At 44.4% G+C, this 26,929-nt stretch overlaps 1 protein-coding gene across 2 annotated transcripts in view; it reads left to right on the plus strand.

Moving 5' to 3' along the window:
- Window positions 1-26,929, plus strand: part of KIF26B (kinesin family member 26B) — a 490,037-nt gene that overhangs the window by 439,982 nt on the left and 23,126 nt on the right. For both annotated transcript variants that reach the window (XM_079106603.1, XM_079106604.1), the window contains 2 exons: window positions 17,848-18,010; window positions 18,996-22,416. In XM_079106603.1, coding sequence (XP_078962729.1) covers window positions 17,848-18,010; window positions 18,996-22,416 — 3,584 coding nt within the window. The remainder of the gene's footprint in view (window positions 1-17,847; window positions 18,011-18,995; window positions 22,417-26,929) is intronic.

The raw sequence follows: 26,929 nt of genomic DNA on the forward strand, positions 1-26,929 counted from the left end.
GTCAGCTTCAGGTTTTGCCTAGAGAGTTGGTGGAAAAAAATGGATGAAACCTTTCTGATATTCTCCTGCCTTTTTTGGGGTAAACATTTTTTTTAAAGAATTCTAAATACACTTGCAGATTTTCAAAACCCACTTTCTGAAGATCACAGATGGAAGTGCAGAAAGAGGCACCATCAAAATGTCAAATCAAACCTAAACTTCATCTATGTGTTTTTTTTTTTTTTAATCTGAAACAAACACTGAAACTCATTTAAAAGCATAGGAATGTTCTGAAAATGAAAGTTTGTCACTAAGGAGACATAGGAGGTTGGGGGATGGGGTAGCAGCAAGGCAGTGGGAAAGATTTGAGAGGTGGCATCAGGCTAGAACCAGATTTCATTCTATCAAGAATTCCATTTGCAGCCTTCATTTTCTTTCTTCTTGAGCATTCTGTAAAAATTCACAGGGAAGGACAGGTGAGCAGAATCAGAAGAGAGGCTCAGTGTTACCATGACAACATGACTCTGGACTCCATCTCTATCCCCTATCAGTGCCTAACTCCTTTTTGGATTACTTCAGAGATCTCTCACTTTAGGATGAGCATGTACTCCTGACCTGGGGATGATGTGAAATTGCAGGAGAGCAAAGTTTCTAAATAGTACAGTGATCCCATCTTTACTAGAAAGATGTGTAATGGTCACAATGAGGCATGATTGAGATATTTTCTTATTCCTCCCCCAGAGAGGCTGTCATAAACCACTGCCATAAAACACTGTGCAGTGTGACAAGTATATGGCAAAGTCTGTTGCAAAACACTGATAATTAATGATAATGGCTTCGGTCGAATAAACTTTTAAAAGGAAGTGAAATTTCAGATAATGTCAGAGTAGTATTTACACTCTACATTGCAATAATGATATAAACATTTTCTCAGTCCTAATCTGGTCCTGCAGGTGGATTAAACAACAGACTTGCATCTATCACAGAGCAGTTTCATGTTCAGTAAAGTGCAGAGGGTCTTGTTATTGAATCACTAAGCAACACCTTTATATCATCTTGAATTAATTAGCATGTGCAATTTCTGGCAATTCATTGGTTCAGGGGAAATCTCTGGACCTATTGTTTTCTGTTTTTCTGTAAGGTCTACTAATCTGCCTTCTTAGTTCTATCTTTTATGGTTTTGGGGAATATTCAAAGTGATGACATTCCTAGTTGCTGATTATGCTAAATTAAATACAAATAAATGTAGAATAATTTCCCTTCTGTTCTAGGACTAATAAGTCATAAGCATTGACTGAGTTACTATAAGGAAAGGTTAAAATAGAAACATATCTTCCATCATCTAGATTCTTAGGATTTTTTTTTTTATATATATACCCGGGTTGAACCCAAGACCTCTTAACTACTGAGCCACATTCCCAGCACCCTCCTTTTTAAAACTTTGAGACAGGGTCTCACTAAGTTGCTCAGAACCTTGCCAATTTGCTGAGGCTGACTTTGAACTTATCATCTTCCTGCCACAGCCTCAGCTTCCCTAGCTGGTGGGATAATAGGCATGTGCCACTGCACCCAGCATCTTAAGGAACTTGTTAAAAAAGAGCTACCCAGAATCAGTCACACCACAACAACAGAGAGCATAATAGCCAGGCTCCCAAGTCTGCCAGAGACTTCTGACCCCAGCTCAAGGATTTAGAATCCAATGACAACATTAGTGGGAAGAGTCTACACGAAACCACTCTCATATCTGATGCCAACTGCAAGTTTGGAGGGTTCCCAAAACTGCACTCAGGTTCATCATTCACTAGAAGGGCCCACAGAACTCACTGAGAGTAACTCACAGTTATGATTTATTACATTACATGGAAAGGATACAGATTAAAATCAGCTAAAGGAGGAAACATGGGGCTGAGTCTTGAAGTTTCAAATATAAAGCTTTCATTGTCCTCAGGACACGTTACCTTCCTGGCATCCATGCGTGACAATACACATGGAGAATTCCAAAAACAGGGAAGTTCAAGCTTTGGTGTCCAAAGTTGTTGCTTGTGGCTCAGTTGATTGATTTCTCACGTGGTTGAACTCAGTCATCAGGTTTACTGACACCTCATGACTCAAAGCCTAAATCACATAGTAGATTTAAGACTAGTAGGTGTGGCCCATCATACCTAAGATCCGATATGGTCAACTCCCACCTTAAACAAAAATGTTCCCCGGTGGGTGTAACACAGTTTTGCAGAAGCTCAAGGCAAAGTCACTTGTCTTTTTGGGTAAGGCGTAATTCTTCTACTGCATAATTCTGAGGAGAAGGGAAGTGCTAACCTGGACTGGGGCAGAGGGGTTAGTTTGAACTTGAATGATCAGCCAAATATTTGAAGAGCAATAGAAGGAACATGGACTATTCCTCAGCAATAGCACTCTTCAGGAGGACGTGATAAATGCCTTTAAAAATGTGAAGGGTCAGTGTGAGCAAACAGGTTAGAAGTTATACAGATCGAAGTTCAGGATAAGGGAGGGCTTTCTAATGATCAAGGCTCTTCCAAAATATTATACAGGCTGCTCTTAGAGGCGTAAGTTCCCCCAAGTTAAACCATTCCAGGAGAAAGTAGATCACCTTTTATTAGGAAATGCAAGACCCCCCAAGAAACTTAGTCAACTCTAATGCTCTGTGGTCTTAAAAATATTTTTCAATCTTGACTCAGAATTGTATCCTAGAATTAGTGAACTATTTATATCATAATTCTGATTATGTGAATTACCTTTAAATTTTCTGATGTCATACCTGAGTGCCACGACCTTGGAATGAGTATATATTTCCTGAGCAGAATTTAGATTTATACTATTTGGAGTAATTCAGATTCTACTAATTCTGCATGATCATCACTGAGATGATGTTTTTCCTGGCTCTAGATAAGAAGGAATGAGTTGTTAAATAAGTGAATAATGGAAAATGTTTTCATGGAACATATGTAATTGATGAAGTGAACCATGTTTCATAACCATGTTAGTCATCACAAGTGAGTCCTGTTAAATGAGATCAAAGCAGATTGGTTATGATTTTTAACTTGAAACCTTCTGTTAGTTATAAATTCAAGTTACATCGTATACTTCTCTTATGGAAACTATTCATTGTTTATAGCTGGTCTTTCTCAAGTAGGCTGAATTATTGTGAGTTTTATCTTATTCAGATAAATGGAACATTGATCCTAGCATCAAACAGGTTCACATGGTCTAAATTTTATGTAGACTTCATCACACTATGAGCACAGTGGTAAACTTATTTAAGTTTAACTCAGAATTTCATTAGCTTCAACTCATACCTGCAATATGAAACTTCCAGCTGGCATAAACTCTTTCTATCCGTGTGTTCTCTGAAGTCCCTCGGAGAGTTGTCATGAATGCTCATCAATACTCACTTTCCCTGACTATTACAAAATACCTGAAATAGTCAACTTATAAAAATAAAAGGTTTATTTTGGCTCATAGTTCTCTAGTTCCCAGTTTATGATTGAGTGGCTTATTGCTTTGGGTCTATGGTAAGGCAGTGTATCATGGCAGGAGCACAGGACAGAGCAAAACTGCTAACTTCACGAGCCAGAGAGCAAAGGGAAGAAGAGAACTGCACACCTCCAGTAACCCAAGGACCTCCCACTAAGCCCTAACTCCTGAAGGTTCCACCACCTCCCAATAGTGCCACCCTGGGAACCAGGCTTTAGCACATGGACTTTTAGGAGACATTCAAGATCCAAATTATGGTGCTTATCATGCTCCTAGTCCTGCTAGGAGCAGCTGCTGCTTCACCAAGGGTAGCAGGCCCTGATGGACACCACTGCTTCTTTCCTACTTTTCACTGGACACTGCCGCCAAAGTTCTTGAGCCTTCCTGGTATCTGCCCTAGATAATCAGAATGGAATGGGGAAGACTTCTCTCCCATGTATTATCCTGCATCAAAGGCATCCCAAAATGGTGCTTATACCTTAGTTTCTATGGTAGTTAGCGAAGTGTGGTGATGCACACCTGTAACCCCCAACTACTCAGGAGGCTGAGGCAAGAGGATCACAAGTTTGAGGTCAACCTGAGCAATTTAATGAAACCCTACATCAAAATAAAAAATTTAAAGGGGTTAGGAACATATAGCTTCATGGTAGAGTGTCACTGGTTTTAATCCCCAGTACCAAAAAAGACTCAAAAAGAAAACAAAATAACCAAATTCTAGTGTTTAATAAAAGAGCTCAATGAAACAACAGATTAACTTCCTCCACTCTTAGTGTTAAAGTTGGATGATCTTAGAACAAGCAAGATAAGAACTCATAACAGGTGGATCACAAAGGCTGATCCTTCAGCCTGGGCATGTGGTTCTCTGGAGGGCCTCTCTGAAGCTCCCCTCTCATGAAGCAACTCAGCATCTCCCACTCTGAATGCCAATGCTTCACAGGCATCTCTAACATACATACTGGATTCAGGGAGCTATTTTTGCTGGTATTTTGTTATACAAGCCAGAGTCCCCCTCATTGGAAGACCTCAAGACTCTGCTTCTGTATCTGGGTTGCTAGTGCCATGCATTCTCCCTTCCAGCATCTTGAAGAAGAGACCTGATTATGCTTGATTATGTATCTGAAACTGAGCATCAAGCATTTTAACTTCTTTAATATTAAAAAAATGCCATTAGAACAGCTCTGCCTGTACCAAGCTTTCGGTACTTTCCTGCTACCTAAAGCCAGATCATTTGTGTCCTGAAATATTGGCATTGGCAACCTTAAGGGGAACATTGGTGGCTTCTCAGAGTGAAGGCATATATCTTCCCCCGAAAGTATGGAATGTCCATGAATATGGGGATCATCAAGTCCCTTACAAATGAATTCAAGGGGGTGATTATTTCCCTGTGGATTGTGTGTGTTTCAGTCTGTCATAACTGAACATTCTCACAAAGATTCTTTCTTGGGAACAAGAAGTCAAAGACAGAATTGCCCTCACTCAGTGGAGCTGGTGATTGTCCTTCGAAAATAGTCTCTCATGAGGGGTAAAGAACCACAGAAATGCTGTCCACCTTGGCCAGGAGTGCTGGGTTATGGAAGCTTAGCATCTTGGGATTCTGGTCCCTGGCATTTTGGGCTGACCTCAGAGGGTCATTGCTGACCTTTCAGGGGACAAATAGAAAAGGATGTTCACGGACCAATCAGATGCGAGCAGGAAGGAGGCAGTGTCCAGGGGCCAGAGTGTGTGGAGCGCCATTGGAGTAGCCAAGTTCACTTCCACGTCATCGTTTTATCCTGCCTTTTCACCTTCTTTTCCTTTCCATTCTCTCTTCTCTCCATCTCCTGTCTCCTCCTGGTTGTTAGCTGGCAGGTCCAGTGACTTGGGGGCCAAGGTTGGGGATAGAACTCTTGGAGCTGACTTGGTACCTGCCAGCTCTGTCCCAGCATCTCACGCTTGCTGTCTGGGGCTCTACAATAGGTCCTGGGGTTTATGGTGAAGTAGGTTCAACTGGAATAGGTGCTGGAATGCAGTATTCCTACAGGGCTCTACCTTTGAGGTGTGAGGGGCACAAGTATTTTCTTGGCTTCTGAACATTCCCTGTTATCTTCACTGAATTTTGAGCACACATAAGAAGTTTGTGTGTGTAGTTTCTATTCTTGAATATTGACGGCATATTGCCTAAAAATTTTTTAACAATAAAACCCACTGTCCCCTTTTTTAAAAAGAGAGGGATGTATACGCTGGAGTGCACATGTATGATTTATATGGCTCTTTCTTGCTGCCTGTGGGAATCTCTCTCTTACAATTTTTTTCTGGAGCCTAATTGGTTTTCTGGATTAACTAAGCTCCTTTTTCTGAACATTCTAAGGAGTGATAAATGTGAAGAGGCACAGACATCTTGTTTTCTTCTGTACTGAAGGAGGTGCACTTTTATGTGAGATTACCTGGCTGATCTTGCATGGGACTTTGAACATCTTACTCGTGGGCTGCCAGACACCATCTCCCCAGGTGCACTTCCCCTGAGGATCAGAAAATAATGTGCTGATTCTATACTGCCCTTTCAGAAAGGGGCTGAACTTTTTGCAGTTATGTCAGGTGTTTGGGGAACCTAAAGAAAAGAGAGAAAGTGTTGATGCCTTCTGTGTAGGAGAATCCCAGCTGAGGAGACAAAGCTGGGCTACAGCCACAGAGGTCTGAGCATTCTCTAGCAGATGAGGGGTGACCAGATACTGTGATGAGTGGAAAGACTGCTCAGCCTTCAGATGTCCTGTCCTTATCATGTCTTGTTTTACATTTGTTCCTCCTTTATTAGCTTTAAAAATAAATGTTATTGTGTTTACTTACGGTATACATCATGGTGTTATGAAATTGATAATAAACAAACAAACATATCAGTGGTTATTACAGTGAAACACATTAACATCTATCATCTCACAGTTACCCATTCTCCCCACCCCTACCTCCCAGAGCAGGAGCAACTATAATCTACTCATGTAGTAAAAATCCTGAATGTAGTGCACTGTTTTTAATTATCATCCTCACGTTGTACATTAAATCTTTAGACTTGTTCATCCTGCATCTCTGCTACTTTATACCCTTCTCTCACCCACCCACCCACCCCCTTTCCTGGTAATCACTGTTCTACTCTTTCTGTGTACTTTGACTTTTTAGACTCCATATACAAGCAATATTTTTATTTCCATGTCTGGCTTATTTCATTTAGCATGATGTCCTCTGCTCCATCCATGTTGTAGCAAATGGCAGGATTGCCTCCATTTTAAGGAATAATATTGCTGAGTAATATTCCATTGTATAAAAATGCCATAATTTCTTTATTGTTTTATTGACAAGACACCTAAATTGTTCCTGTATCTTGAGTATTGCAAATAATGTTGCAACGGACATAGGAGTGAGGATATCTTTACAAAGTGGTGATTTAATTTCCTGGTATATACCCAGAAGAGAGATTCTGGGTCATATGGTAATTATTTCAATTTTTTTAGGAACCTCATACTAGTTTCCATCAGTCTACATTCCTATCAACAGTATAGGAGGATCCTCTTTTTTCCACAGTCTTACAAACACTTGATAGTTCTTCTTTTGCTAACAACTTTCCAAACAGATATGAGATGATAACACAGTAGCCTATTAGCCATTTGTATGTTATCTTTGAAGAAATGTCTACTCAGGTCCTTTGCCCTATTTTTTTTTTTTTTTTTTTTTTTTTTTTTTTTTTTTGTACCAGGGATTGAACCCAAGGGTGCTTAACCTAGCCACATTCCTAGGCCTTTTTATGTTTTATTTTGAGAAAGGGTCTTGCTAAATTGCTTATGGCCTCGCTAAATTGCTGAGACTGGCTTTGAACTTCTGAGACACTGGGATTACAGGTGTGTGCCACTGCTTCCATCTCCTTTGCCCAATTTTTGATTGAGCTATATTTTTTTTGCTACTGAGTTGCATGAGTTTTTTATAAATTTTGGGTATTAAGTCCTTATCAGATATATGGTTTGTAAATATTTTTCCCTATTTTTCCTTTTCATTTTGTTGGTCGTTTCCCTTGCTGTGCAGAAGCATTTCAGTTTGGTGTAGTACCATTTGTTAAATTTTGCTTTTGTAACCTGAGCATTTGGTGTGATATTCAAAAAATCACTGCCAAGGCCAATGTCAAGGAGATTTTTCCCTATTTCCTTCTAGAAGTTTTATGATTTCAGGTGCTACATTTAGGTCTTTATTCATTTCAAGTTGATTTTTGTGTGTGGTATTAGTGTCCAATTTCATTCTTTTAAACATGGTTTTTCAGCACCATTTATTGAAGAGATTATTCTCCTCCCCTCATTGTGTTCTCTTAGTGTCTTTTCAAAAATTAATTAGTTGACCATATATGTTTGGATTTATTTTGGGGCTCTCTATTCTGTTCCACAGTCTGTGTGTCTGTTTTTACGCCAGTACAATAGCATTTTGATTACTATAGCTTATTGTTATAGAATTTTAAACCAGAAAGTGGAATACCTCCAACTCTGTTTTTCTTTCTCAGAATTGCTTTGACTATTCAAGGTCCTTTGTGATCCCATAAAAATCATAGTATTATTTTTTTTCTATTTCTGTGAAGAATACCATTGGGATTTTGATAGAGATTGAATTGAATCTGTATTGCTTTAGGTCATATGGGCATTTTAGCTGCCTTCTTTGGATCCATGAGCATAATTCTGTGCTATCTCTTCCCATTTATTTGTGTTCTCTTCAGTTTCTTTCATTAGTGTTTTATAGTTTTGAGTGTAGAGGGCTTTTACCTCCTTGGTTAAACTTATCTCTAAATTATTTTTTTATTTCTTTTTGGGGAGGTCATTATTTGGTATATAAATGCCACAGAGTTTGTATGTTGATTTTATACTTTGAAACTTTATGAATTCATTTAGTAGTCCCAATAGTTTTTTGGGTTGTTTGTTTTAACTTGTTTTTGGTGTAGTCTTTCTTGTTTTCTACACATGAGATCATTTTATCTGCAAATAGATATATTTGTACTTCTTCTTTTCAGATGTGGATCCCTTTTCTGTTTTCTTTTATTTCTTTCTTTTTCTTGTCTGATTGCTTTTGCAAGTACTACCAGAACTATGTTTAATAGAAGTGGGAAAAGTAGGCATCCTTCCCTTGTACAACATCTTAGAGGAAAAGCTTTCAGTTTTTCCTCATTAATTATGACACTTAGCAGTAGTTTGTTTTTTTTTTCATAAATGGCCTTCATTGTATTAAGAAATTTTCTTTTTATCCTAAACTTTTGAATAGTTTTTATTTAAAAAAACAATGTAGAACTTTGTCAAATGCTTTTTTTGTGTCAGTTGAGATACTAATGTGGGTTCTGTCTTTCTATTAATGTAACGTATTACAGTGACTGGTTTGTATATTTTAAACCAACCTTGCATTCTAGGGATAAATCCCTCTTGATTTATGATACACAATTTATGGTATCAAATTTGATTTGCTAATACTTCATTGAAGATTTTTGCAACAATGTTCATCAGGTATGTTGGCCCATAGCTTTTCCTTCTTGTGGTGTCTTTGTCTGGTTTAGGTGTCAGGATGACTGAAGTGATTACCTCAATCACTTTTGTTATTGATTTGTTCAGACTTTCTATTTCTTCCTGCTTTAACCTTGGAAAGTTTTCTTTCCTTTAGGTGATCAAATTTGTTGGCATATATGTCTATGAATTTTCCAAAATTTCCTGTGTTACTGCTTTATAGTTTCATACAGAAATAATACTTGTTATGATTTCAGTTTTCTAAAATTTGTTAAGACTTGTTTGTGGCCTGCCATATGATCTATCCTGGAGATGTCCCATGTACACTAGAGAATAGTGTGAATTCTGCTATTATTGGATGCTGTTAGGTTCACTTAAAGTGCAATTCAATTCCAGTGTCTCCTTGTTAATTTTCTTCCATCATTGGAAGTGGAATATTGAAATTCCTGCTGTTTTCATATTGCTATATATTTCTCCTTTCATGTCCTTTAATATTTGCTTTATATATCCAGGTGCTCTGATTTTGGTAAATATATATTTATAATTGATTTGTTCTTTTGCTGAATTGAGTCATTTATCATGAAATAATTACCTTCATCTCTTGTGACAGTTTTTGACTGGAAGTCTAATTTACCTGACATAAGTATAGTTATCTCTGCTCTATTTGGGTTACTATTTGCTTGGAATATCCTATTTCATGTCTTTATCTTTAAAATTCCATGTGTGCCATGAAACTAAAGTGGGTTTCTTGAAGACAGCATACTGTTGGATCGTGTTTCCTTTGACTCCATTCAGTCACTCTTCCTTTGACTCCATTTAGCCACTCTTATCTTTTATTGCACAATTTCATTCATTTGCATTCAAAGTAATTACTGATAGGGAAGGACAGCTTCCATTTATCCATTATTTTCTCATTGTTTTATAGATACATTGGTCCTTTCTTCCTCCTTTGTTGTTGACCCTTTATGATTTGGTGATTTCCTACAGTGTTATTTTTATTTCGTCCTTTTTTTTCTGTGATGTCAGGTTTCAAACCTAGCATCTTGCACATTCTAGGCAAGTGCTCTATCACAGAACCACTCCCCAGCTCTGTTTCTTCCTCTTTACTGTATTTCTGCTATAGATTTTTGCTTTTTGGTTACCATGAGGTTTATATACAATATCTTATAGTTATAACAAACTATTTTAAACAGATAACAACTTCAGTTGCAACAAAAATTCTAGATCTTTCTCTCAGATATATTTTTGATATCATAATTCTTATCATGTATATGAACAACTTATTATAGGTATAGTTTTAACTGTTTTGAATTATAGCATTCATACTAGAGCTATACATTACTTACACACAACACTATAGTGTTAGATTATTCTGAACTGGATTATATATTTATCTTACCAGTAAAATTTTATCCTTTCATGTGCTTTTATGTTAGTAATTAGCATCCTTTATTTTCTGCTTGAAGAACTCCTATAACCATTTCTTATAAGTCAGGTCTAATAGTAGACCTCACTCAGCTTTTGCTTGTCTGAGAAAAAATATTCTTCTTTTCTGAAGGTCAGTTTTGCTGGATATACTATTCTTGGGTGGTGGGTTTTTTCTTTCAGCACTGGGAATATGGCATTACCATTCTCTCCTACCCTGCAAGGTTTCTGCCAACAAATCCATTGAAAGCCTGTATCCAGTGATAAAAGAGATCCCTTTATATGTGACTTGATGTTTTTGCTGCTTTTTAAATTCTCTACTAGTCTTTGCTTTTTAACAGTTTGAATATAATGTGTCTTGCAGAGGACATCTTTGAGTTGAATCTTTTGGGGAATCTTTGAGCTAATGGATCTGAATATCCATTTTCTCTCCCAGGACTTAGGAATTTTTCAGCAATTATTTTGTTGAATGAATCTTCTTCCCCATTCTCTGTGTCCTTCTGGAATTCCCACAATGAGAGTGTTTGTCCATTTAATGGCATCCCATAGGTCTTGTCGCCTGTGTTTACTTCTTTCATTTTTTTTCCCTAAGTAATTTCTAAAGACCTATCTTCAAGTTTTTTTTTTTTTTTCTTTTCTTTTTTTTTTTTTTTTTTTGCTTAATCTAGTCTGTCGTTGGTGCCCTTTATTGTGCTTTTAATTTCATTCATTGAATCATTTGGCACCAAGATACCCGATAGGTTCTTTTAATGATATCTCTTTGCTGAATTTCTCATTCAAATCATGAGTTGTTTTCCTGATTTCACTAAGTTGTCTATCTGTATTCTCTTATATCTTGCAGAGTTTCCTTAAGGTTATTATCTTGAGTTCCTTTTAAAGCAGTTCATAAATTTCCTTTTCTTCAGGGTCAGTTACTGGGAATCATTTGGTTCCTTTGGTAGTATCATGTTTTCTTGCTTTTTCTGTTTCTTTGTTCCTGCATTGATGTCTGTACATCTGACAGCATGATCATCTCTTCCAAACTTTACAGAGTGAATTATGTAGGGAAAGACTTTCACCTGTAGATAAGGTTGTAGGGTGCTGGCTGGGAAGGGTACAGTGGCTATGGTTCTGCCTGTATACAATGGTATAGCTTCCATGCAGATTCTTGGCTGTGGTCAATGTCGGTGTTGTCTATGGATGCTTCAATGGCCTATGCTGAAGGAGTTTGTGACAGTGAATACTGTTGAAAAAATCCTCAGTAATGAAAACTTTTGGGGGTCTTCCTGTTCTCATTTTCCCTACAATGCTGAGTTTTGGCATTGGGTCTGGCACTACCCAGTACAGGTACTACCCAGCATACAGGTACTCACAGCATCTATAGTGTCATGGTTGTGGGCTCAGAGTCTCACAAACCTACAGTGACATCTGGGATTGCAACTGGATGCAGATTACCTGCAGAGCTGACTCTGAAGCACACCACAGCTGCTTGGATCAAGGGAACTGGGTTTTAGTTGTGATTCTGACCTTGAAGTCAGGGTACAACACTATCCAACCTCCAGAAAAGATGGGGTTCTTTGGAGGTTTAGACACTAGAAAACAGGGATCAGCTATGATTTGGGAACCAGAACCAATAGGGCACATGAGAAATTCTGATCCCAGGAGATGAGGGCCCCAGTAAGATGACACTGGACCCTTGAAATTGTGAGACATGGCATATTTCCAGTGACATCAAGGACCCAGGAATAGTGAAGCATAGCTGTGGCTTGGACCCTGGGAGACAAGGATTAATGTAGTGAAGACTACTCCCCAGCAAGGCAGAAGTGGCTCCCGAGCTCAGACTTCAGGATTCTAGTCCAATTCCAGAGAAACAGAGTGCTACAGCTATCTGGCCTGGATCCAGCTGGCCAGGAGGACAGATCATACAGCTCACCCAATACTCTGTTTCAATGGGGCATGGGGTGCCATGTCAGCTCAGCCCTAGGAGGGGTAGCTGCTTGGCTCAGCAAGGCACTGGTTCCCTGGGGCAGGGAGTACCCTCCCGTTTCTGCTCAGGTTTCAGGCACAGCATTACTTCCCTGGGAGGTCAAAGCAGGGATTCCCTGTGGGGGGGGCAGGGCACTGCTTCAGCTTTGGTGCTGGGGGGCATGACTGCTGTGTTGGTCAAGGGACCATTTCCCTGGAGGCAGGGCTCTAAGCTCAGATGCTGAGGATCAGGGCACAACAGTGACTAGGAAGGATGAGTAGAGTGGCTTCATGCAGTTGGTCCCCCCAAGATAGACTGTAGCAGCTGTTGGGCTCCAAGATGGCGGGCCATTAGGTGGGGGTGATAGATGAGTAGCCTCAGGGAATAGAGAGGTGCCCTGTCCCAGAGTGGGACAGTGTTCTGGTTCCACAGTGGTGCAGGTCCTTAGCAGCACTGGTCACAGGAGATGGGGCGAGGTTTTGGCTCCTTTGGGGATAGCTGTGTGGACTCCAGGCAGCTCCCTGAGCAGGGCTTAGTGCCTGTGAGGACTGCAGGAGTCCCCAGTGGCAGGGACTTAGGTGACCATGGTGGTGATGTGGGCAGCTCCTCTTGTCTGCCTTTTCCTGCAGGGAGAAGTCCCTCTTGGTTCCTGGTTGATCCTGACTGAGGGGTGGGGTGCGGGAGGCCAGGTGTTTCCTTCCTCTAGAAAAAGCAATCATGCAATTCATCTGGATAAATAGGAGACCCAGAATAGCCAAGGCAATCCTTAGCAAGAAGATAAAGCAAAAGGATCAGGCCATCCTGGTTTTCTGTGCTCTACATGCTTTCTGCTACTCTTTTGATATATTCCAGCTTCTTTAGCTATTTTTATCAAAATGTAGTTATTTGTGGCTTTTGCTGTCTTTTTTTAGGGGGGGTCACAAGCACAAGGAGCTTCTAGTCAGTCATCTTGCTGATGCCACTTAACAATAGCTTTTATCAGATGATGTCATGATGAGTTTTTACATATCCATTTATCTCACTGGATAATGGGCTCCTTGAGTACAGTACAGTGTCTCCTACCTGAGTTGGTGTTTAATAAATGCTTCTGGACTGAGGAGTTACATATACTAATGAGCAAATTAATTGCGTGAACATGAGCATCCTGACAGCCCCTTTGGAAGGATAGACTGCTTTTGCAGGCAGCAGTAAGTGATTTGAGCCACCATCTATGACTGTGGCCTGATGCTCAAGTGATTTCAAAAGTCAAGCCTTCATTTCTCTTTACCAGTTCCGGTGGAATTGGCTTTAGCTCTTCCTTCATGAAACATCTGAACTAAAAGAGGGACAATACAACTTTTGAATCATTATCAAGCACTAAGGAAATTAGACACACCTTCATTCTCTGGCTGATGATTCTGTGTTTGGATCGATACCACCTGTGCCATTACTCTAGAGCAGGGGTTTGTAAACCTTTTCTATAAAGGACCAGGTAGTGAAGATCTTTTACTTTGTGGGTTCTCTTACATCCTCAGACAATATATTAACAGCCATGTACATCTGTGTTCCAATAAAACTTTATTTATAAAAATAGGCAGTGGGTCAGATTTGGCTCACCCTAGTTTGTTGGCCCCTGTTCTAGAATGCTGCATGGTCTCTCGTGTTCTTTTAAAATTATTATTAATTAAAATGTGCTCATTGGCTGGGGTATGTCAGAGGGAAGGAACATGCCTAGCATGTGTGAGGCCCTGGGTTTGATCCCCAGCACACAAAAATCAAATAAAATTAAATGAAACAAAACATGTTCAGCATCATGTTCTTTTTCTGTCCTTTTGTGATGTCCAATGAAAGGGTGGACTTATTTTGAATAGCAAGATATTTTTTAATTACTTTTACAGGCATATGTGGTCAGGTTGGGCAGGAGGTGGAATGTGTGTCCATAAAACATGGAAACTTAAAGGAATAGCCTGTCCTTCCCCAGACCCCAGTCAGCTGGGCTTCATAACCAGTCCCTCCTCGCTCCTGCCTCCACAACCAGGGACCCTCTCACATGACCCCAAGACTCTGCCTCCCTCTACCCAGCCTGAAACTGGGGCAAGACTGGCCAGCAGCTTTGCCCCCGCTTCCTCTCACTTCAGCGTTGATACGAAGGTGTGAACTGAGATTGTGCTGACCATACAAACTCTCTGGAACCTCTGGAGTTCTCTCCCCAAAATACAGAGTTCGGCTTACCATTGGCCACCTTTGGTACCCTGCCCCTTCTTCCACCTGCCCTTCTCACTCACTTACTGATTTTTGTTCCACATTAAAGGATCATCACGAGGTCGAAAAAGCCAAGGTTTTCTGTCCACCATATTTTACCCGCTAAGGACATGTCTTAGGGTCTGGATTGGCCCATTCGAAAAGTCTTGCTGGCACTTTTACTGTCTTTCTTTCAACAAGGAGAGTGAAAATGCTGGTTGCCAAGCAACACATATGCCATGGCTTCTCCAACAATGTGGGGTTAAAAAAATGGGAAGAAATGTTTATCTATATCATCGTATCATGGACGGGGATGCTGTGGAACAGGCAGGGCAAGCAGGTTGACAGAGTAACATATCTTTTCATTCCAGCTTTGGTATCTTTCCCTGGAGACTTACCTGGAGAGACAGAGGAGCAGGCCTTCAGCTATATTATGACATTTAATAATAATATAGTCAGCCACCATCATTTGTAGATTCTGTAGTTGCAAATTTTCCTACTTGATAAAATTTCTTTGTAATTGTTTTAGTCAGATTCTTTGCTGCTGTGACTAAAAAGGGCCAACCAGGACAACTGTAGAAGGCAGATTTATTTGAGAACTCAGTTTCAGAGGTCTCAGTCCATAGAAGTCCAGCACCATTCCTCTGGGCTCCAGGTGAGGCTGAACATCATGGCAGAAGAGTGTGGCAGAGGAAAGCAGCTCACATGATGGTCAGGAAGCAGAGAGCCTCCACTGGCCAGATGCAGATGTGCACCCCAAAGCCACCCTCCAATTCCCACCTCCCCCAGCCACACCCTAGTACTGCAGTTACCACTCGGTTAATTCCTACCAGGGGATTAATTCACTGATTGGGTTAAGACCCTAATAACCCAATCATTTCTCATCTGAACCTTTCTGCATTGTCCCACATGTGAGCTTTTGGGGGACACCTCACATCTAAACCATAAGAGTAATCCCTGAACAATACTCCAAATCATTTCAGGATTTGCAGAGTGGTGGAGACCTTGAGTCTCTGACACACATGTTCCCCATTGAGATGGAGCAAGGTACCTCTGCCTTCTTACATCCGCTGTCCTATTGTAAATAAATGCGCTTTCCAGGTCTATGTAGTGCTACATGATTTTTGTTTTGTTTTGCATTTTTGTGTTTTCGTTGGTGATTTCACTGTTTTATATGATCCCCGTGCATGGTGCTGATGTGCCGTCTAATGTAATGAAGGGCACAAATGTTGTGATGTGCCTTGTGGCAAAAACACAAATGTTAATTAAGCTTCGCTCAGGCCTGAGTTACAGTGCTGTTGGCTGCAAGTTCATTATTAATGCATCAATACTACAGTACATTCAGAAAAAGGAAGAGGAAACTCCTATATGTGAGGCCATTCCAGAAAGTACAAGATAATATCTATAGTACATGATGAAGCTATAGAAATGATTTTTTAAAAAGTAGCTGAATTTGTAGATTCATGTGATGATGAACAGTTAAGGAAAAAAATCTGTAGCAGACAGTATTGTTGTGAGGCTGAAAGCCAAAGAAATTTATGGTCATATTACTCCGGTTCAGGAAATTATTGAACCCTTCTTGGTTAGTGTTTATTATAAAGTAATGCTGCATGTTTTATTATTTATAAGAAATAGATATTAAATAAATTATTTTTCAACAGAAACACATAAAAAATGAGGTTGCATAATGACCAGCCGATGAAACCGTTGTGACGGGTGCCTCACCAGAGGCTCACTAAACCATGCATTGTCCCCCAAAGTCATGGGCAATTATTCACTAATTCAGCATTCACAGGTATTTTATAGAATCTGTATGATCACAACTAGCCCAAATGGAATCCATCTTCTGCTTCTCATATTGAAGACAAGGCCCAGGTTCACTGTCTTTTCCAGGATGAGACTCAACCTTCCCATTGTGTCCACAACATGCATCCTGGATCCACTTTGAAGGGAGTTAAATATGTACAGCCAGTCCACAGTCCCCCCCGCCCAACACCTCCCTTATTGCTCCTTCCACCACTTTTGTCACTGATTATTTTGCTAAAGGAAAGTCCTGGTATATTTATTTATAAACTGCCTGGTACTGAGCCGTGGTGAGCTCAGCATCCCTGAACGGACACCTTAATTGGTCTCAAATGGGAAGGAAAAACCATCACACCACAGTCTCTCCTCCCTGAAGCTGGATTCAGGTCATGTATGAAATGGCCCCTTGTCTGTTGACAGTGGCCTGCAACTCTCACAGTCTGCTGAACTGCACGGTCCCTCCCCAGGGGACTCAGACATGCAGATGAACTCCTCTCGTCTGGCATCACAAACACACCGTAGAGATATGAACACAGGGCATGGGAGACACAAAGGAGGCCTCAGCCTTCGGGGCAAGGGATGCTCCAGAGATGAAATGACACTTGGCAATGGTTGAGAGGACAAATGCTGCTGATGAAGTCAACGGAGGCCTTTTAAAAGCAAGGCAGAAAAAAATGCTAGGATAGCATAGTGCTAGTATAGGAATGGAAAAAACCTTGAGCCATTCCTCCAGGACAATTCTTAAAATGTCCAGAAACATCATCTATAAACCCCTGGGCCTCATTTTCATCACTGTGGACACTGGCTCCACACAGCAACTGCAAAGTTCCCAGAGGAGGCCTTTCTAGAAAATTCTTTCAGTTGCTGAACAAGTGAATATTTGGGCTTGTGTCTGTGTTTCTCCACTTATCTGGAATACAAATACTTTTTCCTTTAGTGCTTAGGTGCAAACATGGAAATTAAGAGACAGTGAGAATAAAGTGGTTGCATGTATTATAAACACATAGATCTTCAATACAAGTTCCCAGCAGGGAGCTTCTTTTTGTTACAGGGATTACCTGTGTGCACAGACTTGCAGAGAAAGGCCATGTATGCAGATAGCACACTGAGTCACTGGTCACAAAGTCATTTTCTCCTGATCCCTTCTTCCCATTTCGATTCCCAGGCCTCATTATGTGCGATGACATATGCACACAGACACACAGGAATACCCCATCACGGCCAGGACAGAAGTGCCCAGGGAGGTGTTTGCATGAGTTTCATCTTTGGAGTTAGAAGCACTTGCTCAGCTGCCAACCACAAATAGCCCTATGCTCCCATGCTGGAAAATGATGCTAATTGGTGTGCCATTAAAAAAAAAAAAAAAAAAAAGTGAAGAAAAAAATACCAACCACAGCAAAATAGCCATATACAGACCTAAAGTCCTACCCTGACAGCCAGTGTGAAGCATGGCCCACTAATGCAGCCTTAATTCACTTTGTTTGGCAGAGAGAGCAAGCTCACCATGCTGCTTCGGGAGTCTCTGGGGAACATGAACTGTCGCACCACCATGATCGCTCACATCTCTGCCGCAGCCGGGAACTATGCAGAAACCCTGTCTACCATCCAGATCGCATCAAGGGTCTTGAGGATGAAGAAAAAGAAGACGAAGGTAAGCAGCTCTTGGTGGGTGCAGTGGGTAAAGGAGCTTTCAGAGCCTTGCCCCGGAACTGAGTTAGAGCCAGTCTGTATTGCTGATCCCCAAACACAGGGTTGCGTGAGAGAGCATCACAGCTGTGGTACCCACCTGGGGCGGGGAAACCTTCCAACTGACACAGGAGAAAGTCAGGTCTTTTGCTGGCCCTGGGCATCCAGCCTGACCCCTGACAGGAAGTGCTTGGTGTGCTTTTGGTAGTACAAATGGATTGTTATTTTGATATGAAAACTGTTGGAGGGATGGATATTATTCAGTTTTCCTTTTGCCTGCCTGGGTCCCATGTACATGAAGACTGTGTCCTTCAGCGAGTGGACTCTAACGAGGGTTATTAGCTTCTTGCTCACATGGCCCTACTGCCTACCCCATGTCCAGGAGTCATTTTCTGGCTACTGGGCTTTCTATGTTAATTCAATGGTTTCTGCTTGACACCGAGTCTGCTGGATACCACTAGGCTCCTTTCCTCTGCCAGAAGCACACCCAGGACAGTGGCAGTATGGCAAGAATGTTTGAGAGGACCATGGTGGTTGTGGCCACTCAGGTCCAGGGCCAGCTGTTAACATGTAGGAGGGCTTTTCTTTCCTTCTCCTTTATGTTTTTTTTTAATTGGGGGATGGGGTATAAAACAGGGCTTTGCAACCACTGTTCTGTTGGTTGTATTCAGGAATAGCCCTTGAGAGGTCCAAAGGGGACTGGATCATCTCCTCTACTGAGCAGCTTCTGATTCCTCAGTAGGCCACGTAGGAATTGTCCTGGGCATGTGCAGCTATGATGTGGAACATTGGGGCACTCTGGCTGGCCCACCAGAGTAATGGTCCCAATGTAGGAAGCCAACCAGTAGCTCATGTTGAGTCACTGGCTCCTACCATTTGCCACAGAATGTCAGGCTCCCTGGGAGGGCTGTGTCAGAAGGGCCACGCGTTAACTGTTCTCTCCCTCATAGTACACATCGAGCTCCTCTGGTGGAGAAAGCTCCTGTGAGGAAGGCCGAATGCGTAGGCCCACCCAGCTGAGACCCTTCCACACCAGGGCCACGGTGGACCCTGACTTCCCCATCGCGCACCTGTCCAGTGATCCCGACTACTCCTCCAGCAGCGAGCAGTCTTGCGACACTGTCATCTACATCGGGCCTAACGGCACAGCCCTCTCCGACAAGGAGCTCACAGACAACGAGGGCCCCCCAGACTTTGTCCCCATTGTGCCCGCCCTGCAGAAGACAAGAGGTGACAGCCGGCCCACAGAGGCAGGAGAGGCTGGGGCCAGCAAATCAGAAAGGGACTGCTTGAAGTGCAACACATTTGCTGAACTGCAAGAGAGACTAGACTGCATTGATGGCAGCGAGGAGCCCAGTAAGTTTCCTTTCGAAGAGTTGCCCGTCCAGTTTGGGGCAGAGCAAGCAAGCAAATGCCCCTCGTTAAGCCATGTGGCTGGGGCGAACTCACTTTCTGAGTCTGATAAGGAAGATAATGGGTCAGATGGCCAGCCGACTGATCGGGAAGGCACAGACACCCCGGCCTGTAAGATGCAAAGGAATCACTCACCTGTGCCTGCCACAGCACACAGCAGCAGCCCCACCCCAGCCTCACCCCGGAGCATCCCCGGTAGCAGCGGCCAGCATGGAGCTTCCCAGCTGGTGCAGAGCCCCAGCCTCCAGAGCAGCCGAGAGAGCTTGAACTCCTGTGGCTTCATGGAGGGCAAGCCCAGGCCCATGGGCTCCCCGCGACTGGGCATCGCCAGCCTGTCCAAGACCTCCGAGTACAAACCCCCCAGCTCTCCTTCTCAGAGATGCAAAGTGTACACCCAGAAGGGGGTCCTGCCAACCTCCGCCCCACTGCCACCCTTGAGCAAGGATTCTGGCATGGTCTCTAGCGAATCTTTGCTGCAGCCTGAGGTACGCACCCCTCCAGTTGGAATGAGCCCCCAGGTTTTGAAGAAATCTATGTCTGCTGGGAGCGAAGGGTTCCCAGAAACCCCTGTTGAGGATGAGCATCAGACAGCATCTCCCCCAGACTCCAAGAAGGAGATCCTGAGCACCACAATGGTGACCGTGCAGCAGCCATTGGAGCTGAATGGGGAGGACGAGCTGGTGTTCACACTGGTGGAGGAGCTGACCATCAGCGGGGTCCTGGACAGCGGCCGCCCCACCAGCATCATCAGCTTCAACAGCGACTGCTCTGTGCAGGCCTTAGCCTCAGGCTCCCGGCCTGTCAGCATCATCAGCAGCATCAGCGAGGATCTGGAGGGCTACTCCAGCATGGCTCCCGTCTCGGAGGTGAGCATCACACAGTTCTTGCCCCTTCCGAAGCTGAGCCTGGATGGGAAGGCCCGGGAGGCAGGCAGCAGGCGTTCCTCCATCAGCTCCTGGCTGAGCGAGATGAGCGCCGGCAGTGATGGCGAGCAATCGTGCCACAGTTTCATAGCCCAGACGTGTTTTGGGCACGGGGAGGCCATGGCAGAACCTCCGGCCTCGGAGTTTGTCGGCAGCATCCAGAACACCGCTGTGGTGTGCAGAGAGAAGCCCAAGGCGGGCCCTGACAACCTGCTCATCCTGTCTGAGGTGGGGGAAGACTCTTTCAACAAAGCCACCCCCATCAAAAGCTGCAAAATATCCACACTGGGCAAGGCCATGGTCACTATCTCCAATACAGCCAATCTGAGCAGGTGCGAAGGGTACATCCCCATGAAGACCAACATCACAGTTTACCCCTGCATTGCCATGAGCCCTCGGAATGCACAGGAGTCTGAGGCTTCTACTGCCACCTCCAAAGCAGTTGCCAGAGCAGCCCAGACCCAGGAGAGTAAAGAAACCAGTGTGAAGAAAGAAATGAAATTTGAGGACCCCTGGCTAAAACGAGAAGAGGAAGTAAAAAAAGAGAATGCTTTTCCCAGTGAAGAAGGGATTAGGTATGAGACGGTCACAGGCCCCACTAAGCCTGAGACCAGACCAGAGCAAGAACAGGATAGGAAACCCAGCCCTGGCGACAGGCTCAGCAGCAGCAGTGGAGAGGTATCTGCTTCCCCGGTGACTGACAACTTCAAGAGGGTTGTGGATGGCTGTGAGATGGCTCTGCCTGGTTTGGTGGCCCAGAGCCCAATGCATTCCAGCAAAAGCCTGAAATCCAGCAGCCTTCCTAGGGCATTTCAGAAAGCCAGTAGACATGAGGAGTTGGACAGCCTTTTCTACCACTGCACTGCTGACACTAACGGCATGGGTACAGCATCAGGCACCCAGGCCTCTAAGGCAACCCTGGAGCGCAAGGTGGCTTCTCCCAAGCATTGTGTCCTTGCACGGCCCAAAGGGACTCCCCCTCTGCCCCCTGTCCGCAAGTCCAGCTTGGACCAGAAGAACCGGGCCAGCCCCCAGCACAGTGCCAGCAGCAGCAGCACCAGCAGCCCCTTGAACCAGCCAGCCACCTTCTTGGCCAGCTTCCCCGATGAGCCCAGCAGCAAGATGAAGGACGCCAGTAGCAGCAGCAAGCTCTTCAGTGCCAAGCTGGAGCAGCTGGCCAGCAGGACCAACTCTCTTGGCAGGACAACAGTCAGCCACTACGAATGCCTCTCTCTGGAGAGGGCCGAAAGCCTGTCCTCCATGAGCTCCCGACTGCACGCAGGCAAAGACAGCACCATGCCCCGTGCTGGACGGAGCCTGGGCCGCAGCAGTGCAGGAGCCTCACCACCCAGCTGCAGCGCCGCCCAGTCAGCAGGCGCCTCCCCCAAGGCCAGCCAGTCCAAGATCTCAGCTGTGAGCAAGCTCCTCCTGGCCAGCCCCAAGGCCCGAAGCCTGTCCACCCCCACCACCAAAACCCTCAGCTTCTCCACCAAGTCTTTGCCACAGTCGGTGGGCCAAAGCTCCAACTTGCCCCCCAGCGGGAAGCACATGTCCTGGTCTACCCAGTCGCTCAGCAGGAACCGAAGCTCCGGACTGGCTTCCAAACTGCCCCTAAGAGCAGTCAATGGGCGCATCTCTGAGCTGCTGCAGGGAAGCGCAGGTGCCCGGGGCTTGCAAGTGCGGGCTGGACCCGAGGCGGAGGAGCGCAGTGGGGCCCCTGCAGAGGACAAGCCGGCCACAGCGCACCTGCTGCCCTCGCCCTACAGCAAGATCACTCCGCCCCGGAAGCCACACCGCTGCAGCAGCGGGCATGGCAGTGACAACAGCAGCGTGCTGAGTGGGGAGCTCCCGCCGGCCATGGGGAAGACAGCACTGTTCTACCACAGCGGTGGCAGCAGCGGCTACGAGAGCATGATGAGGGACAGCGAGGCCACCGGCAGTGCGTCCTCAGCCCAGGACTCCATGAGCGAGAACAGCAGCTCTGTGGGTGGCAGGTGCAGGAGCCTGAAAACCCCGAAGAAACGGTCCAATTCAGGTAGGCGCTGGGGAAGGGCCCCGGGAGGTAAAGGGCAGGTGTGGTGCCTGCGGGGCCCATTGCTCCCCTGCCCTCTGATGAGCGGACTTCCGGGACCTGGGGATTGAGGCCTCATCTCTCCTTCCCGGTATCCTGCCACCTGTAGGTCTTGGCTAGGAAAGAACCACAGAGGGTTTCACTGTGAAACCTTTGTTGCTGTGTGCATCATTGTACCTTGAGGCTGCAACTGTCCCTCAATCTCAGCAGGGGGAAGCCCAGTGTGTGGATGCCGAGGAGCATCCAGGATGCAGGGCCAGAAGCTGGCTCTTCCTCCATGGCTTCTCCTCACCTGGTCCCAGAGCTGTGGCTTATTTGCTTAAGCACTGTATTGTTTTAGAAGCCTCTGAGAGATCAGGTCAGGGAACCTGACCTCATGGTGCCCGGTGGCCTAATAACTACAGAAACGAAGTTTCTTGCTCTACTCCCACCCCAGAGACACTCATGGACAGTCAGGTATGCACACCAACCACAGGGGCTTCCCTTCCCCTCCTGTCCACACACAGTGCTGCACGGAATAGACCCACATGTACACTACCACCACCGTGGCAGCTGGCATGCTTTTGGAGGGAGTCCATGAATCTGCTGTCAAAAGGCACATACTCCAGAACTCACGTGGAAGCACTGGCATGTTCATTGGAGTTTAGGATGACATGTGACAGTAACTTCTGATGGGCAAGGAGAAGAGGGCAGAGGTATTACCCAGGATAGATGAGATGAACGGACAGGAAAGAGAGACGGAAGCAGGGAAACAGAAGCAAGGCAAAGGTACCAAGAATAACTTAAGGTACTCGAGAATTTTACTTGGAATCATTTCTATTCTTCAATGACTTCTAAAGAAATTGTTCTCACTCATTCTTTAGCCTAAACATCATTCAAAAAAAAAAAAAAAAAAAAAAAAAAAGCCAAGCCCCAAATGCATTGCAGTTTGGTGTCTTGGCTAAAGTGCAGGTGGCCTGTCCTCTGCCACCCCCCAGCCTTCTGTGGAATTTCTAGCTCTCCGGAAGCCACTGCTCTGCAGAATATTGTGCCAACAACCTATTTGGGATTAAAAGATGGAGTGATGCTTAGAAGTGGGGTCCCTTTTCTACTGCTCCAGCTGCATCTGCAGCACCTGCTCCCCAGACTTTTTCTTTCACTCATGGCCTTGCTTTTCCCTGTTCTACCACCAGTGAGTTCCAGCTCTGAAATGTTCCAACCCAGATGTAAGCACTCTTACATTACTGGGTTGTAATGCACGTCATGAACGCTTTGTCTCCCTCAAATCAAAGAAATGGCCCTTAAGGGACCGTACATTCATGCTGTTTTACATCCCCAGATGTGATGATGTACACGGCCCCTCTGGCCCACCCCACCCCATCACAGATCACAGAACACGGCGAGGAGGATGTTACATTCTGAGCATGTTTGGGAAACTTCATGGCTGTCAGCACCTTGACATCTTTATTTCCCAGTGGTGTGTGTTTCAGCATCTGATGCACTTGGTCTGTGCTCTGCTTCACCCCGCTCAGTCTCTGCAGCAGACTTTGGAGCAGAACCCCATATGAGACAAGCTACTCAGTATAACAAAACAGTGGCTGTGTCCTCTTATTAGGGCCAAGAGCCTTGAAATATGTTGCTATTAGTCACTAAAAATAACAAAGTTTATCTATGCTACCATCTTTGTGGGGGAAAAAATCTGCTGCCTCCCCAGTACTTGATTGACAAACCTCATTATTTCTACCTACCCAGTGTTGATCTTCAAATCCAGATGATTGTGTGACATTTACTAGGTGGTCGCCTGTGTTTCGTGTTAGAGAGTGCTTTCATTAATTCTCTCTAACTTAGCACCTTGAACGTTCATTCACTATCTTTTCAAGACTTTAATTTATTGGTTTGGCTGTTATAGTGGAGTACAGAGGAGGGAAAAAAATGTGAGAAAAACAAATGTGCCAAACAGCCCCTCAGAGAGGGGCTGCAGGGTACACACATGTCCTTGCTCAGGGCCAAGTCCTTCCACAGCTGCTGTCCTCTGGGGGTCTCTTTGTAGGTAAGGTCTTTGGAGAAAATGGTATGAAGTTAAAATGTGACGGTAGGCGCTAGAGAGGGGACTTCATATGGAGTGCCCAGCATCAGACCTTTGTGCTCTGCGGCCACAGATCCAGGGCTCCACGATGGATATGGCAGAGGAGTGGAGCTCATTTCAGGTTAGGTGACCTTGTCTCACTTGTTTATGATTATTATTAAGAGCAATGCTGGCTGTCAGATGCGATCAGCATAAATCAAAAACAACTTCTTTAGGAAAAACCATAAAACCCCTCAAAGGAAATTCCTAAGTAGATGGCTAGGGTTTACTGGAGATGAGACAGGCAGTTATCTTTTATTTGAGATGGCTTTTGAGTTTGGAAAATTTTAATGCTTTGGTTATTTGCTTAGCAAAAAGGAACTAGAATTATATCATTGGGTAAATAACTGCAAGCGCTCTGATTCCCTTGTGATGCCTATAACAGTAGGAACTAACAAACATCACCATCGTTCATTATTCCAGCTTTCTTCCTGGAGATCCATGTTAGTGAAGAGTGTATATAATCAGGCTTATTCCTGTGGTTGTGTGGAATGGTGCAGTAAGCTGGAAAGTGGGAGACATGGGATCTTGAGCTGTGTGATCTTTCAGAAATAGCTAACCTCTCTGGGCTTCAGTTTTCTCATGTACAAGTTAAGTAAGGGATTTGGTAGATAATAGCCATGGTCTGCCTGCTGCCCACATCATGTGAGACTATGCCAATTAATACAAAGAATACTGATGGTAATATGACAGCCTTTTCATAAGACAAACCATTGTCAGTGGGCTTTATTTTTTGTTGTTATATTTGATAGTTTTCCATCACTGTATCAAAATACCTAAAGCCATTAATTCAAAAAGAGGAAAGGTACATTTTTAAAATTGTGATTGCAGAGATTTCAGTCCCTGGGCAGACGGCCTGTTGCTTTTGGCAACACAGTACAGTGAAGAGTGTGCAGTGAAGCAAAGCCACTTACCTCTTGGTAGCCAGGAAGTGAAAAAGAAAGAAAGAGACTGGATGCCCATTATCCCCTTCAAGGGCACATCCCAGTGACCCAGGACCTCCCACTAGGCCCCACCTCCTGAAGGTTCCTACTTTGGGCTGGGGACCAAGCCCATAACACGTGGGCTTTAGGGTTACACCCAAAATTAAACGACAGCCCTTACTAAGCATTAGCCAGGCGTGCGCTCCTAGAGCATGGTGATAGGGAGGGTTCCTGTGGGGAAGGAGGGTCAGCAGCATGGAATACAAGGTGCAGTAAGAATTTGTCATTTAATTAGCGAGAAAGGCAAGAACTTGAGAACAGCGTGCTGAGCACCACCGTGTCTGATGCGAGTGCAGACATAGGGTATCAAACGAGGCAAAGGCAGGACCCCGTGAGTCCAAGCATGGTAGGAGGCTGCGGGAGAGTATCAGGTCTGGGCCTGACAGGAAGGATCCTGATATTTTCACGGGCAGAAAGGGTGGAAGGCGCTGGAGACGGAGAGAGGAATGGGAGCCTGAGCTCCAGGCAGCAAGACCGCGGCCTGTGGGCAACGTGGTGAGATCAATTCCAGAGGGGCCTAGGCTAAGTGAGTGACTGAGAAGCTACAGAATGTAACCCCAGGCTAAGTTACTCATCCAGGAACTGTGAATAAAGTGCACATTACCTTCTACTCTATATCACTCTCCAGAACTAGAATAAGAATCCACAATGTATGATAGCAGTTGACAATGGGGAGTCATTACAGGTTCTTGGCCAAGAAAGTGATGAGAGAAACTTCAGTTTACTTTAACTGATGGGCTTTCCTTGATCCTTGCCCAGTTCCTAGCCAGCCCCTCTGTGCTCAGTGACATGAAGTTGCACATAGCCTATAGCTATGAGTTGGAGTAATGTCAGCCAGCCCAAGAGGGGAGCCCATGTCTGTCCCAGACAGAAGGTGTGCAACTTGCTGAGGGGACGTCAGTGGGTGGCAAGCGACATATGCCAAGGTAGCCCCAGCCAAGCCCCCAATCCTAACACTACCACCTCCATCACTACCACTACCATTACCCCTCACTTATGTGAATTCTCCCCAAATCCTCTTTATCTTCTTCCTCTGGTCCTTGCATTTCACCCTGACCTCTTGGCTTCTTTCTCTCACGTTCTTTCTCTGAACTGGATAGAGGAGGCTGAGAATTGAATGAGCATCTTGGTCTGAATGAAGTTCATTCCTACTGCAGGGAGCCTCAGCCTGCTGTGACCCAGAATCCAGAAAGCTCCAGGGTGAGGGAGGTTCTGCCCAAAGAGAAGCTACCCCAGGGAAGCCTGTTTGTTCTGAGATACACCCAGGCCTTGACCTGACTGGACATGAGCTTCTACAAATCCTATCTTGCACTTGACTCAGCCTGCTTGGTACTCAGCACTGAGCAGGTGCAGGTTACCATTGGATACCATTGATTGATGCATCAGTTGG

This window comes from Sciurus vulgaris, assembly GCF_902686455.1.
Source record: "Sciurus vulgaris genome assembly, chromosome: 12".
In the NCBI taxonomy this organism is placed as follows: domain Eukaryota; kingdom Metazoa; phylum Chordata; class Mammalia; order Rodentia; family Sciuridae; genus Sciurus; species Sciurus vulgaris.